This window comes from Gossypium raimondii, chromosome 10 (assembly GCF_025698545.1).
Source record: "Gossypium raimondii isolate GPD5lz chromosome 10, ASM2569854v1, whole genome shotgun sequence".
Classification (NCBI taxonomy): domain Eukaryota; kingdom Viridiplantae; phylum Streptophyta; class Magnoliopsida; order Malvales; family Malvaceae; genus Gossypium; species Gossypium raimondii.
In genome coordinates this window covers 18,450,803-18,467,171 of record NC_068574.1, presented here as the reverse complement: position 1 = coordinate 18,467,171, position 16,369 = coordinate 18,450,803, and the positions used below count along the sequence as shown (strand labels likewise).

Below are 16,369 nucleotides of genomic sequence, written 5' to 3'. Positions count from 1 at the left end.
TTAAAGAATACCTTTGTGACACAACTCTGGATAGTAAAGCCTTTGTGGTGAGTACTGGATATTAAGGAATACCTTTATGGCACAACTATGGACAGGAAAGCCTTTGTGGCAAGTACTGGATATTACGGAATGCCTTTGTGGCACAACTCTGGACAGGAAAGCCTTTGTGGCGAGTACTAGATATTAAGGAATGCCTTTGTGGCACAACACTGGTTAGGAAAGCCTTTGTAGCGAGTATTGGATATTAAAGAATGTCTTTACGACATAACTCTAGATAGGTAAGCCTTTGTGGGGAGTATTGGATATTGAGGAAAGCCTTTATGGCACAACTCTGGACAAGAAAACCTTTATGGCAAGTATTGAATATTAAGGAATGCCTTTTTGGCACAATTCTAGATAGGAAAGCCTTTGTGGCGAGTACTGGATTCAAAGTATACCTTTGTGAGAAAACTTCGAAAGGGTAAGCTTTTGTGGCTAATATTTTAAAGGACACCTTTGTGGCAAGGCTCTGAAAAGAAAGCTTTTGTGGAAGTACTTCATGAAAATGATGTCTTTGTGGCAATTTTTGGATAAGGAAGCCCTTGAGGCTATCTCTAAAAAAGAAAGCCTTTATAGAAAACTCTGAATGAAAAGAATGGAACCTATGGCAAACTCTAATAAATGATGTACGAAGTCTTTTAAAGGTATGGTGAGTATAGCGAAATCTGAAAGAAAGGCTCCGTAAGAGGTGTTGTGGTGAACCCAATATAGTAACATGGTAAGAAAAATGAAATGAGAATGAACTAGCGTGAGTGGCAAACAAAAGTTATTTTGTCTGTAAGGCCCTTTGTAACAGAAATAATTGAGAAATCACAAAAGAACAAGTGAAGAATGCAATTATGGTAACGATGATAGGTAATGCATGTTATGATCTCAGAATGAAATTTGACACCTACAGTAAAATGAATAGAATCCAATGGACATTTTCGTCAGAGTCAAGTTGAAGAATAAGAGCAATGAGATGATATTCTCGAATAAGATTCAGGTCAATTAGGCTTTACTCACTAAGTTCTATCGAACTTACCTCTGTGTCTTCTTGTCACATGTAAGCAGATTAAGGGCTACGCCAAGAGGGACAACGCCAGGGCTATGCCAAAAGAGTGGCGAAATGGGTTGTTATGGATACAGAGCAAGGGGAGCAGTGTATTCAAGTCTAATAGAAATATTGTGAATAAGTTATGAAAATTGTCAATAAGCCTTGCGGCGTGTACAGAATGTGTTAGTATTATAAACGCTACCAGTAATACTGTTTAGAGGTAAAATAAGTGGAGTAATGTAAATAAGTGGGATATATGTACTTGTAAGTCCTGATCAAGTGAAAAGTCTTACCTAATGGTTGTAAGTACACTTTGTACGCCTAGACATAAATTAGTTGGGCAACGTTTCTAAATAAGATGTATTGTTGAAAGTTGTATACTTTGGTTAAGTATAAGTTTCTGTTAGAGTGGTAACACCTGAGATACGGATCCAGTGAATCGGATCGAGTTAAGGGCATTAAAGACTTTATGAAATTTGTATTCTTGTCTTCCAACAGTCATAGTTTGCACCATTGAGCATAGGGGGTCAAGAAATTAATGAACCTTCCATTTTAGGCAAATATCAACACCAGGAAATCCAGAAAATGTGTTAAGTTGTAGGCTCTGATACCAATTGAAGGACTAAATCAATATTTGAAAGCAAACTTAAGAAGTGCAAAAAACAGTGCTTAAGACCAACACCAACTACTTTAAGCACTAGTGATAAACAAAACAAAAAAGAAAGAACAAATTATATGTTTGAGCAATTCAGTTTCCCTACGTTTGCGAGATTTTGTCTAGAGAGATAATATGCTATCTTAGCAACTCACACAACAAGTGATTTCAACCTCTAACACACACCATATTAGATTCATCATTTTTGTACCTAAGATCTAGACAACTGTCCCATGATTTTTCCCCTGAAAACTTAAGACATAAACTAAGTAACTCACTTGATTTTGCATTCAATGCACTCACAAAAAATGTTCATTAATGAACAAAAATAAGTGTTATTAGATCAGTATATCACCTATACAAGTCTCCTAAATTTATGAGGATTTGACACTTGCTAACATGTTATATCAATTACAATCAACCTTCCCGTAAAACCATCAGGATAATAAGCATAAAAAAATATCTTAATGAACTCAGGATAAGTTTTGAATCTTCAAGACATTTTTCCATGTTTCACTCAAATTGATTCAATCTTACCAATTTAGTTGGGAAGTTGATTTTCTTAATCCAAATCCAAATCTAAATCAATCTTCAGGATATGTTACTATAAACAGTTTGGATATCATAGATAGGTTTACAATCGTCTATAGCATGAACAAGAATCAAAGTCCAAAAATTTAGCAACTTAAACATGTAAAATTTTTTAACTAAGCAATTACCAATGCTCTTTGGCACAGCTAAAAAAATGGCCTCACATTCGAATTAAATATATTGTGAAATCTAGTGAAATTCTATTAAAATTATAGTTACTCTTTGAGATTTATTGACTTCACTATCGAAATTTAGAAATTATCTTGTTTTTATAGTCTTCGAAGTCTTCCCCTAATACTACTCTTAAAAAAAAAAAAAAAAGTCCCCACTTCGTCACTCTACCAACTATATGTTTTAATTGACGACTCAGCATACCATATATTTAATTCATCTAATTAAATTATTTCATAAAGATCAAACCAATAAGCTAATCACAAACCTGCAAAAAAAAATTGTACGGACTAATCTTTATATATATATATAAGACATAGACCTTCTTCTCAAACAGACAGATAGCACATAAACGAAGAGTAATTAAGTTAACGCAGCCTTGAAAAGCTAATTAGGTAACTTAATTAATTGCATATAGGAAAATAAAAAAGAGATTAAGGACCAAAAAATAGCTTATTAATGTATATTTAATAGATTACACCATAAAACTAGCTAGGGTATTTTTTAATTTAAAGAAAAGAAAAAGATATAGTGCCCTACTTGGAGCTAGCTCTGTTTCTGCATTAGTTGAAGGAATCCTTTCTTCATAAGCTCATTGGCATTGCATATATAAGTGAGCCAATAAACTAGATAGTCCTGGATCAAGCGAAGAAGCTAGTGGAAATATCATTCATCAACTCAGTTTCGAAGAAGAGTATGTGTGCGTTTGTATATATTATTATATAATTTAAGTTAAAGCTGAAGGGATTAATTAGTATTTGTCTTGTTTTCTGCAGTATATCGACAGTACTCTATATATTCAGTGTCCATAACCACTTAACCAGGAACAAACTCCAACAACAAAATAAGAGCAGTGAAAGGTGTTAAAGATCTGGGAATATCAAGGTATATATTTTTATATATGTGAACACTTACTTCTGCATGCCATTTGCCTATAAAAATATGTAAAAACTGAGTGCATTTTCTTCACGTTTCACTTGTTGGTTCTGAGTTTGAGGATTAAGTTCTCAGGTATTTTTCATTTTGTAGGTTTGGTAAAAACAAACATGTGCCCAGGAAGTGATCTTGAATCTCGGGGAAGTACTTTAAACGGTGATCACCAGAACCAGCTTTTGAAGAGCTACAATGAGGAAACAGGTGATGGGGATAAATTCATTCATGGGTTTTTGCGGAAGATTCAAGTCAGACAACTACTCAGCAGGTTGCCATTGACCGAGACAAGAGAACCTCTGAACCAGGCAAGCCTTCCACTCTCTCTCTCTCTCTTTCACTCTCTCTCTCTCTCTCTCTCTCTCTCTCTCTCTCCATGTTTTCTTTTTTTACTCAGATTAGTGTGAGAATTTAATTAATTTCTATTCAGATTAGTTGTTATTCTTTTTCAGTTCAACTTTGAATGTCTTTTGGCTGTAAAATCACTTTTGTTTGAATTCCTTTTTTGGGGCTTCATATGAAAGAGATGTTTAGCCTTTTTATAGAAACCATTTACGTACAATATAAACAGCATTTGCATTTTTCAGACTTTTGATTTGAGAGTGTACTGTACAATCAAAGCGACCACACCAGCTTTGCAAATATTCCCTTCTTTTCTTATCATTTTTCTCCTTTCTAAATAAATTCTAGGTTAAAATATGATGTTATCCCCTATGATAAAATTTGAGATTTAATGTTTTTACTTAAAAAAGATAAAACTGAACTCCTCTTACTTTTTTTATTTAAAATCACAATCAAATCATTAAAATAGTAAGTATTTAACATCAAAATTTATTAATTCTATAAACATGTTAGATTGATAAGTTTCAACGAAAAATATCAATGACAATAATAATTAGACTAGGATTTTAAATTGAAAAATTAAAATAAAAGAAAAATCTAAAATTTTATAAAATACAACCACTAACAGCATATTCTAACCTAAATTCTAAGATAATCGGGAGTTGACCCTTAGCATTCATATTGTATTTTCTTCATATTCATTGGTTTAGTTAAAAAATTCTTTAAAAAAGGATATCTTTCTATAGCTAATCTTGGGTGCCAATTGGATAATAATATTCTTCATTCTCAATTTCAAATGCACATATAAATGTTGTGTAGTTATATATTTCTTTAGAAACTATTCTCACTTAAAAATTTAGCACCACAAACGTTTGCTATGCCTGGAGGTATGGGGGCCTATAGCTAATTCCTTGGAATCAATTTTGTAGCTTATTTTAAGAATATAAAACACCAGCTTTTTTGTTTCATACAAGTAATTTTGTGCTGAGAATTTTGAACATTAAAATAAGGTGTATAGTGGAACCCTTTAATTAATTGACAGTCTAAAATTTGTGTTATAGGGAATTTATCTTTCCTTTTCCTTAAAAGACTTCACTTTTCAATAAAGTTGATGTACTGAAATTTTGTTGTATAGAATAGAAAAATACTTAATAAAACTTCATTTTTTTCGCTTCACTTTTTGGCCACTTGCACTTTTTAATAATAACCAAAAGTTCAAAAGTGGTTCTTAATTTCTTTTAATTTTCTTTTCCTTTTCCTCATTTCCCTAAGCTGGCCATGTGAAATTAAAAAGAAAAAAAAAACATTTTCTTTTCATTTTTGAGAGGAAGCTTAATTCTTTTGAGAATATGGGACATAATATTTGTGAAAAGCTAGCCAATGAGTGGACTTGAATTCCATGCAGGTGGGAGATGAAGTGCTGTCAATTGGAAAGATTGCAGGCCCAATCATAATGACAACATTGCTAATACATTCCAGATCAATTATTTCTATGCTTTTCCTTAGCCATTTAGGCAAAGAAGAGCTTGCTGGAGGATCCCTTGCAATGGGGTTTGGAAACATTACAGGGCTCTCTGTCATCAAAGGCCTCGCCATTGGGATGGATCCCATCTGTGGTCAGGCCTATGGAGCCAGAAGATATTCAGTCCTCAGCCAAACTTTCTATAGAGCATTATGTCTATTGCTACTTATATCCATACCCATCTCGATTCTTTGGCTAAATGTTGAGCCCATATTTTTACGCTTAGGCCAAGATCCTGATGCTACAAAAGTCGCCAAGGTTTACTTGGTTGCCTTCATTCCTGAACTGCTAGCTCAGTCATTTCTCCATCCAGTGAGGACTTTTCTAAGAGCCCAAGGCATAAACACTCCTCTTACTATCGCTGCTATATGTGCAGTCCTCCTCCACCCTTTGATCAACTACATTTTCACAATATATTTTGAGTTAGGGGTGAAAGGGGTTGCATTAGCGCTTGCTTGTAATACGTTCAATCTAAACCTGGGATTGATAATTTATATGGTGATGTCAGAAACTCCTTTGAAACCTTGGCATGATGTTACGATTGTGTCAGTCTTTCAAGGCTGGCGGCCATTGTTAGCGCTAGCACTGCCTAGCCTCCTTTCGGTGTGCTTGGAATGGTGGTGGTATGAGATCATGTTGTTCCTTTGTGGCTTACTCGACAACCCAAAGGCTAGCGTTGCAGCAATGGGCATCCTTATTCAAACAACAGGCTTATTATATAATTTCCCATTCTCACTAAGCAACAGCATTTGTACGAGAGTGAGTCAGGCTTTGGGTGCTGGCCGACCGTCCTGTGCCCATCGGGCCGCCACCATCGGTCTCCTCATGGCCTTTGCGTTTGGCCTCTCGGCCTTTGCTGTGATGACAGTCCTGAGATCATGGTGGGGAAGGTTGTTCACTGATGAACCACAAATCCTTGATTTAATCTACACTGTGCTTCCAATTCTGGGGTTATGTGAAGTTGGCAACTCTCCACAAACAGCAGCTTGTGGTGTCTTAACAGGAACTGCACGTCCCAAAGATGGTGTTCGCATAAATTTATGTTCTTTTTACCTTGTTGGATTGCCGGTTGCAATTCTCACCACTTTCACATTCAAAATCGGGTTCGAGGGTCTATGGTTTGGGCTTCTAGCAGCACAGATATCATGTGTGTGCATGATGGTGTACACATTGGTTCGAACCGATTGGAAGCACCAGGCTAAGCGGGCTAACGAGCTCACCATAGCTGCAGCAGGCAAAGATGATTTGGAAGCCACCCTACTTACCTCTGATCATTGACTTTAGAATAGAAAATTGATTGATAGACCGCTTTTTAACATTTTTTGTAGACCAGTAGAGTTAATATATCCATTTTATTGAGAGATTGCAGAGCACTGACAACTTAAAGACTAAAACAAATGCCAAATTTCTATGGCACTGCTCGATTGTTAAATTATTTATTGATCTAATTATCCAAAATAATTAAATAAATGAGTCATTAAGGTGGTTAAGCACTCTTCTATGTTATATTGTTTTTGTAAGTTGAATAAGAAAAACTGGCTCTGAAAGTAGCTAACATATATTGCACTTAGAATGATAAACAGTTTGCCAAATTACCAAAAAAAAAGGGTTACAACTCTATGTTAATAGCAATGCGAAAAAACGAACCTCCTCTTAGTTACTAAAGTGTGTCATGTGACAAACTTGAAAAGTCACCACAAGTTCGGTTGATATGTTTGAGATGAGCAAATGGCTGCAAGATCCTCGGAGTCATTGGTTAGTTGTAACACCTTTTTTCTTTGGTAATTTGCCCTACTCTTTAACATATCAAGTGTAATATTTAGGGTTTTTTACTCAAATAGGTTAAAAAAAATTTTAGTACTGAAATAGGTCGTCAAAAAAATTATTTACGAAAATGGTACATTTTTTGTAATGGCGCCTATCTCAAAGGCGCCAATGAATTAAAAAATATTAAATTTTTTTTCTAATGGCGCCTATTATATAAGCGTCAATGTATATTTTATATTAATTTTTTTAATAAAATATAATTAATTTTTTCCCAGGTCAGTATATGACCCAGTATAATACAAAGTAGTGGCGCCTATCTCAGAGGCACCAATGGTGGTGCCTATCTGATAGGCGCCATTAGTGGTGCCATATTGAGAGGCATCAATAGTCTTATTTTTCCCTATATATACCCCCGTAACACAGACATAATTTTTAGCAGAGGAACGAAAATAAGAAGGAAGGGAGAAGAAAAAAAGAAAGGAAAAGAAGAAGAAGGATAAGGTATTTTGGTTTATTTCTTTTTAAATAGAATGTAGAGTCTTGTTAGTAATTTTATTATTTGAAAGTTATTTTGTTAGGTTATTAATTTTGTTAGCTTCTGAATGAAAAATTCTGCATTAAAAATTTTATGTAATATTTTTACATTTCGAAACTGTTTTAAGAAATTTGAAATTTTTTTTAACAGATCTAGTATTGAAGATGGAGAATCAGTTTTTTGTATGCGTTTATTTCGATGGAGAAATTTTGACAACAACCGTGGGATGTATATTTGAATGTCGCAAACAAGTAGCAATGAGATTTAATAGAAATATCTCGTTTGATGATATGAAGGAAAAAATTAGTGAAAAAATTTATAGACGTTGTGAGAGAAGGATATCAAAAGTTTTCTACAAGTTTCTAGTTTCGATAGATCCAATAAAATTTACTGAATTGGAACTTGTAGACGATGAAGACGTGGAGACAATGGTCGCTCTTTATTGTGGGACTCGGAGCAACCAAAATGCACCGATTCAGTTATTTGCTGAGTTAGCCAGTGTGGAGGCAACTGAAGATCCCACACCATTAGGTGAAGAAGATGGAGTTCAAACGCCGTGTATGGTGGTTCCGGTATCGTATGTTGATATTCAATCAACTGAAGATCCCATTCCATTACACGGGATCGATATTAATCTTAATTCTGCAGCCGAGACAGATGTGGTTGGTGATGATGTATACTATAGTAGTGATCCTGTTGATTACGAAGTTGATAGTGAGAGTGATCTCGACGTGGACAAGGTCCCGGATGGTATTGACGACGAAGGCGTGAATGAGGATGAAAACGTTAACGCGTCTTCAATCGGAAACCATATTCATCGTATTGTGATACACAATAATCCTGGGGCACACGTGTCTCGAATAGATCCCGATGTGGCACAGGCAACCGAGTTTTCAGAGTACCCTGAAATACTACCTGCTAACTGAATGGCCTTATATTCTGATCCAGAGGAGTTGTTCGTGGGCCAGAGATTTGAAAGTAAGGAAGAATGCATATTTTCCATTAAGCTGTATAGCATGAATATATCAGTAGATTACAAAGTCATCGTGTCTAAACCAACATTATGTATTGGAGAGTGTTGGAGGTCGACAGAAGGCTGCAATTGGCGGATACGAGCTGCATTTATCCAAAAGTCGCAGATTTGGGAGATACGAAAATTGGTTGGGCCTCACACCTGCACTTCAACACATATGACAGAAGACCATCGAAAACTTGACTCCAAAACTATCTGTACGTGCATCATGCCAATGGAAAAAGACATGCCGACCATTAAATTTTTTGTACTGATTGCCGAAATACAAGCACGATTCCAGTATCGAGTATCATACCGGAAGGCATGGATAGCTAAATAGATGGCAATGGAGCAATTGTACGGAGATTTCGATGCATCGTACAATGAGTTACAGGGATGGATATTCGCTATGAGGGAACACGTGCTGGGGACTGTAATTGAGTTGCAGCACGATCTTATTACGGGCAGGATGACCAACTACAATCGAGAAAAAGAATTTTCCATCGGATGTTCTAGACGTTTGATCAATGTGTGGCGTATTTCCCCACTGCAAACCGTTTGTGCAAGTAGATAGAACCTGGCTATATGGAAAATACACAGATCCTACTTCTTGCGGTTGCTCGAGACGGTAACAAGAACGTGCTCCCAATAGCATTTTCCATCGTCGATACGGAGAACATGGAATAGTGGGAGTTCTTCCTTACCAACCTGCGGAGGTATGTTATTAGCAACAATAATATTTGCATCATTTCCGATAGAGGGAAAGGATTAATTGCAGCCATTAGGCGTTCCGGTGTACCATAGAGATCTGTTTACTGCATTCGGCACATCGCGGCTAACTTTCAGCTAGATTATAAGAATGCAGACTGGAAGAGACAAGTTGTAAGAATGGGTAAAGAATTACCTTATCTTTTCAATATAAGTTTTAATGTTTTAGAGCAATACTGTAACTTAAATTTTCTTAATACATATGCAGCGCATGAACTAGAGCCACACATTTTTCGCCAAAGAATGGCTCGACTTGAGAGTGACATGGAGGGTCAAACCAACACATCTTTTCAGTAGTGGTTGAGTACCATGGAGCCGTGGCAATGGGCTCAAAGTTTTGACAAGGGCTTTCATTATAGTCAAATGACCACAAACTTGGTGGAGGGGATCAACGCTATGTTATTAAAAACACAGCATCTTCTAATTTCATTTGTCTTCTCGGCTACGTTCTACAGGTTGGCTACCTTGATGCCAAGAATGGGTCAGCAACAAGTGAACCAGATGGAGGCGGGACACGTTTTTTTTTTAAATGTTAGGGATGCAATGGTTGCAAACCCTTGGATAGCGAGGTCGATGACAGTAGAAGTATATTCACGACATAAAGAAACATTTCGAGTTACAGAGACCATCGGTCGTCGACCCGATATACCACCTAAGTCCTACAGAGTTGATCTCTGAAACAGACGGTGCGACTGCAGGAGGTTTCAAACACTTCATTATCCATGTGCACATATCGTGGCAGCTTGTGCTAAAGTTGGGCTCAATGTAGAACAATTTATCGATGAAGTGTACACCATCGAACGCACGTTGCGTGTATGGGAAAATGAGTTCTCCGTGCTTCCTGACCTATCTACTTCGGAGATACCTCCAACGACCTTCGAGCTTGTCCCAAACAAAAGGTTGCATAGGAACCCAAAAGGTCATCCGCAATCATCCAGAATCCATAACGAAATGAACATTAGGGAGAAATCCGACAGGAAGCTGTGTGGCATATTCAGATTAGCCGGTCATAATCAGAGTAAATGCCCGCTCTGAAACTATCATGTTGGACAATTATCTCAATCGGGTAGAAATTGATATGTAGTTCATTACATAAATTGATGGTTTGAATCACAAATTTGTCTACAATTTGTTACAGTTATGGAGCAATTTGAAATTGCAAAATAAAAAAAAACTATAAAATTTTATTTACATAAAAGGCAAAAAGTCATTATATAAATACACAGTTGACTATTTAAATTGCAAACGCAAAAAAATTATCTCCATCTTATAAATAAAATGCCAACAAAATTCATTACATAAATATGATGTTGTTTATATTACAAAACCCCCTAAAATTGATGGTTTGATGGTGTGGTTCTAGGGGTATATTTTTGTGGAGCTCGACGCTCACGTTGCGGTCGATTATGGTGATCAACATTCTCCTCAGCCATATGTTGGGGTATGTGAAACATAGATAAAAAATCATATGTCTCAAATTCCATCAATGAACTTGAGCCGGGAGGAGAGGAGTACGACGGCAGATACAGGTCGGAATAAGCGGAATACTGATGTGGATACGAGCCCCCGAAATCTGGATGATAAGAACTATCCCTAGAATATAGTTCCGTCTCTGGCACTAGCTCTAGCTCTGGTGCATGATGTGGATCTGGAAGGGGCTGCGTAATTGGTGTCGTATGCGGAGGGACTACCATCGAACGCCCACCAAACAAAAATGGTTTCCCTATCTCACAGTACCACTGTATGTACTCAGACGAGGGCTGCAGATTCCGAGCACGATCTATCTGAGGTATCCTTCCGAACCGGTTGTTCCACATCGTAATATATTCTCCATACACTTCTCCCCAATTATCTTTATACCTCCCCCTTTTGCTCATCCCATGGATCTCCCCAATTGCCTTTGGCGAAGGTCGGGATATACTTGTATGCAACCGAATCACGAGTACTCGATTACCATGATACCACTCCACTACGTTAAAATTGATAACAGGTGTGCTAATGCACCATAGGTTTGACGTGGACAGATGAGGGGATAACTGCCATAATTTCTGGAACAGAATATGGCATCCAAATGAACTGCACAGTTAATAACATTGTTATATAACGCGGGTCGAGTGAGATAAAATAATAAAATTAAGTTTATATTGGAAAAACTTACCCCCTCTCCAGCATGATTCTCAATCATTATACGGTATATCGAAACCGTGTATGACCTCCCAATACCCGGATTAGTAGTTCATCTACAAAAACAAATTGTTAGAATAATATAATATAAAAAAAGTCAACTAATTATTATAACGAGTAAAAATTCATCACCTATTAACGACTGGAAATATATATGATTGGTGACTAATGGGTGCCAAGAATGGCATCCGGTAAAGTGCCCACGACTGCAGTAGTATGAGGCATCCGCCTATGTCAATCGCAGAAGGATCTGTCATCCGACAAAGTTCGCGATACAGCATGGCTAAAACTGCAGACCCGCAACTGTATGTTATGCAAATTGGATAATAGGGGTAAGTACATCAAGTGGACCTTACTGGCGTTTGCATCCGGCATGAGTACACCACCTATAAGGTGTATAATGTAAGCTCGAACGGCCTGCATCACCTCCCATTCATTGGCAGTACTTGCCAAATGTTCAAAATTGGCCTTTAGCCATGAAAATCTCAAACTGGTAAATTTCCCCTTACTTGGCGAGCGTCCAAGTAATTCATAGCAAAGGGTAGCCGGCCTAGAGAATGAACTTACGCCCGTGACCACATTCCCGTCTATGGGAAGCCCGAGCTGTACTGCAACATCCTCTAGAGTGATGGTACACTCTCCGCACGGCAAATGAAATGTGTGGGTCTCCGGACACCATCGCTCGACTAAAGCGGAAATCAAGTCGTATCGCAGATCAAAAGTTCGGATCAATGCCGCTGATCCGAACTCGGCTAACTCTAAGTGTGATATTAGGCATTCATCTGGCAGAAACCCTACACTATTAACACGACCCCTCAATACGCGGTACGGACCCTGACATTATTAAATTAGCAAAATAGTTAATACAATATAATTTAATTCAGCAAATAACATGAGTATCAAATAAAAATTTTATTACCATCTCATTAATAATACTTGATATGTGATTATCATTATTAATCAGATAACCCATTTCCTGCAAATCTACAATTAAAAAAATGAATTCATTTAATTTGTTTAAATAAATCAATAAATACTTATTAAATAAATAAAAATCAAATAAAATTACATTATATAAAAATTAAATGAGTTAACAACAACTATATGATTAAAAAGTTAGTTATAATTAAGCTTTTAATAAAATGATTTTTAATTTTTTATAAACTTATATGTTAAACTCACCAAATACTAAACTAAACACAACAATTTATAGATTAATCCTAAATTACTAATAAATTAAATTTAAAATAATTACAAACACAAAAATTTATAACATAATCCTAAATTACTAACAAATTAATTATAAAATAATTACAATATTCATACAAAAATTACAATATTATAATATTCATACAAAAATTACAATATTCATACAAAATTACAATGTTCATACAAAAATGACAATATTCATACAAAATACTAATCCAAAACTATAAATACAAAATTAATTATAAAATAATTACAATATTCATACAAAATTACAATATTCATACAAAAATTACAATATTCATACAAAATACTAATCCAAAAACTATAAACACTAAACATAAATAATTTATAATTTATAATTAATAACAAAAAATTCACCATATCTTAATTAAACACTTTAAATTATAAACAAAATTATTTACTAAAATAATACATTACCTTTTTTTTCTTTCTTTCTTCTTCTTCTTCTCTTCTTCTCTTTTCTCTCTTCTTTTTCTCTCTACCGTCCATGCAATGGCTTGGGGACCATTTACTTATAGGCTGGAAAATTATGGTGTCGAAGGGACAACACTATCTCTTTTGGCAAAGAAGCAGCGAGAGGCGGTCTTTGCCATGCCATGCCATTGGCGCCTCCCTATGAGGCACTTTTAATGGCGCCTCCCTATGAGGCACAATTAGTGGCGCCTACCTGATAGGCGCCACCCAAAAACCCATTTTCTCTGTATTTTGACCAGTTGACCGTATTTTGACTCATATTTATATTTAAATATTTTTTAAAAAATAAAAAAATATTTTATTCAAAAAAATTTAATATTTTTTAATTCATTGGCGTCTCTGAGATAGGCGCCATTACAAAAAATGTACTATTTTCGTAAATAATCTTTATGACGACCTATTTCAATACTAAATTTTTTTTAACCTATTCCAGTAAAAAACCCGTAATATTTACTACTTTCACAGTCGGGTTTTCTTATGCAAATTACAAAGTGAGATAAAACATGTGGCTCCAGTTATCACATGACACAACTCTCATGAGTATGTATGCAAATCTATTGCCCCTATACCTTGTGCTGGCCTCCCAAGCTTGTACTATAGGTCCATATCATCATTTGTAGATTGGTTCCGTGGTGGATTTTGGGCTTTGGCATTAAGTTTTTTGGGATGTAACTCAATTTTCTAAAATTTTGAGAGTTTTTATACGAATTTTCAAAAATTAACTAAATCTAATTAAAATTTTAAAAAATTTTGAAGGCTTAATGAGAATTAAAAAAGAAAAGTTAGAGGAGTCCAATTAAAATATTTGAAAATTTAGAAAAACTTGAAGGAGGGACTAATTAAAATTTTGGGAGTCCCGACCCCAATGACTATCTTGGCCATGAAATCCATTGCATGGTTTGGCTCCCTAAAGTATGACAAATGTGCAACTCCCGCTCTCTGCTACATAGCACCTTGGGCAAAATTATTTGCCTCACAACAAAGTTACCATTCAACATATGCACTACTGAAATACTATCTTTTATTAGGAGATTAATTTTATTGTATGAGTACTCAACCTAAAAAAGATGATACATCTTTTATATCTTATATGATGTCTCAATAATTCATTTATACATTCTTGATTCAATATTGCATTCTAATTTTGATTAATAATATTAGCTGACAAATCATAAAATATGTCGAAAATATTTGTAAAAAGAAATGACTCATTATTTATAAATTATAATAAAAAAGTATTTCAATAATGAAAACCATAAATATCATGGTCAATCATCAACAATCAAATTTCAGACATTATGGATATCACCTCTAGAGTTCAAACTTAATAGTTTGGTTCACTATAGGAAATGTGTATATTATAGGCTAATGGCACTTGCTCGCCTATTTCACACATAAAGCCAGCGGGCGCCACTTTGCTACCTCGGCATAAAACGCTCATGTGCCTTATATAAGTAATATGTCAATTCCAGTTTTAATATTAGACGGACACTATAATATTGTCTTAAAACTGGCCTCCTTCAAAAGTTTGTCCGAATTGCCAACCAGGGGGCACTACATTGTAGTTTGTCATAGTCCTGCTATCGCTGGCAGTCACTTTGAAAGAGAGGCTTTGGCCGTTAAGGTAAGCATTGCTCTGCCAGTTTTGGCCCCAATTTCTGGACATAGGTAGCCATCCTGTTTTGGAACCCTTGATGGACACTGACGTTATATCCCCTGCCCCTCCCACGTTGGTTATCAACACCATGTTGAAGTACGAATGTCCATTCATGGTGTACCTGATGCCTCCTTTCTTCACACATGACACCCTGCAAAAGGTTAAACACCCAACAGTTTAACATACCTTAAAGAGTGTGATGATTTGAATTGAGTTTTATTCACCACCTTCTGAACATAACAGGGACGATTCCAGCTCGATATTCCGCGATCTGCAAGAATGCCGGTTCGGCCAAATCAAAGTGTTCTCGTGGGGGATTGCACCACCCGCCATTGTCACTAGATAAAGCATAGTTAGGGGGACAAAAGTTGGTGGCTGTCACGGTTATGGTTCGACTAATGCACCATTGAGGATCATTGTTGCACCGGAGCTCGTAGCAGGCACCGCAGCTCAAGCCATTGTTGAAAAGTGCAGTGCTCAAAGCTGCTGTGCTCGTTCCATACCCTTGACTGTACAGGTTTCCATAACCACAAGCTCCCCCTATAGAAACATCACAAATTAAGAACATAGCCTAGAGATTTTTATGTAGGTAATGGTTTGAAAGTTTGAAACTCACCCATTGTGCCGGTAGCATCAGCACCACCGTAGAAGGTGGCATGGGCAGTTTGCCAACCACCATTGTCATCTCCATTAGCACCAAGGAAAATGGAGTTGCAGATACTGAACAAAAAGAAGAAAAGTGAAAATATTTGCAACATCATCGTTTTGGTTGCCATTTGAGTAAGAGCTAGCTAGCTCAAACAATTGGCTGACCTAACCTTATTGATTTGAGGAGAGAAAAAGTGTATAGCTATTTATACAAAAAGAGAAAGAGTTTGTAGTACAGAAGATGACGACAAGCAAAGCTAAGTAACGTACGTAGCTAATTAGTGGTGAAAGAGTACAAATTTGGAGGATAATTAAGCTATACATTAAAAGGGCACATGCAAAATTTTAATCATAGATATGATGGTATCCAGTATCCATTATTTGCTCAACGACTTGTTTTAATGGCTATAAATATAGATGGATGGAAACATAATGTTTAATTAAACCATAACAATGGCGGAAGGTTGAGCAAGGAGTTGTTCCAGCGCAGTATCCTAATTGCTTGCAATTGAAGCCACTTAAAACAAAACTAAAAAAAATCTCATTTAACTCCAGCCAACCACCTCAACCATCGGTGGAGTTACACTTTACCAGTTAATTCCCCTATCATTTGAAGTTGGTAATAGTGAATGGTGATGAGTAGGTTCATTTTCAGTCAGCCAATCAGACTCAGGTTTTTCGTTTTTCACAAGCGCTGATCAGGGAAGGACTGAAGGTGAAGAAGTCGCCATTTTTTAGAATACAATTTTCTTGACTTTGTGAAAATAGAAATTGTTCTATATAAGATGATACTAAAAGTTTCTATTAC

At 36.1% G+C, this 16,369-nt stretch overlaps 2 protein-coding genes and 1 long non-coding RNA gene across 3 annotated transcripts; 2 read left to right on the top strand and 1 right to left on the bottom strand.

Annotated features, from left to right (window-relative positions):
- Positions 1–3,037: 3,037 nt before the first annotated feature.
- LOC128033765 (uncharacterized) lies at positions 3,038–3,725 on the top strand. Its single transcript, XR_008189803.1, has 3 exons — positions 3,038–3,186; positions 3,269–3,377; positions 3,522–3,725. It is a non-coding gene; the product is annotated as an uncharacterized LOC128033765 (long non-coding RNA).
- Positions 3,726–5,160: 1,435 nt separating this feature from the next.
- Positions 5,161–6,647, top strand: LOC105777431 (protein DETOXIFICATION 53). The gene has a single exon (XM_012600696.2). It carries the CDS (start codon positions 5,164–5,166, stop codon positions 6,562–6,564), a length of 1,401 nt encoding a protein of 466 aa, XP_012456150.1. The 5' UTR covers positions 5,161–5,163; the 3' UTR covers positions 6,565–6,647.
- A 7,799-nt stretch (positions 6,648–14,446) lies between these two features.
- On the bottom strand, positions 14,447–15,756 carry LOC105777432 (expansin-A4). The gene is made up of 3 exons (XM_012600698.2): positions 15,530–15,756; positions 15,141–15,453; positions 14,447–15,064 (listed from the first exon to the last, which is right to left on the bottom strand). The coding sequence occupies exons 1-3, from the start codon at positions 15,687–15,689 to the stop codon at positions 14,761–14,763; spliced, it is 777 nt and encodes a 258-aa protein (XP_012456152.1). The 5' UTR covers positions 15,690–15,756; the 3' UTR covers positions 14,447–14,760.
- Positions 15,757–16,369: the final 613 nt, after the last annotated feature.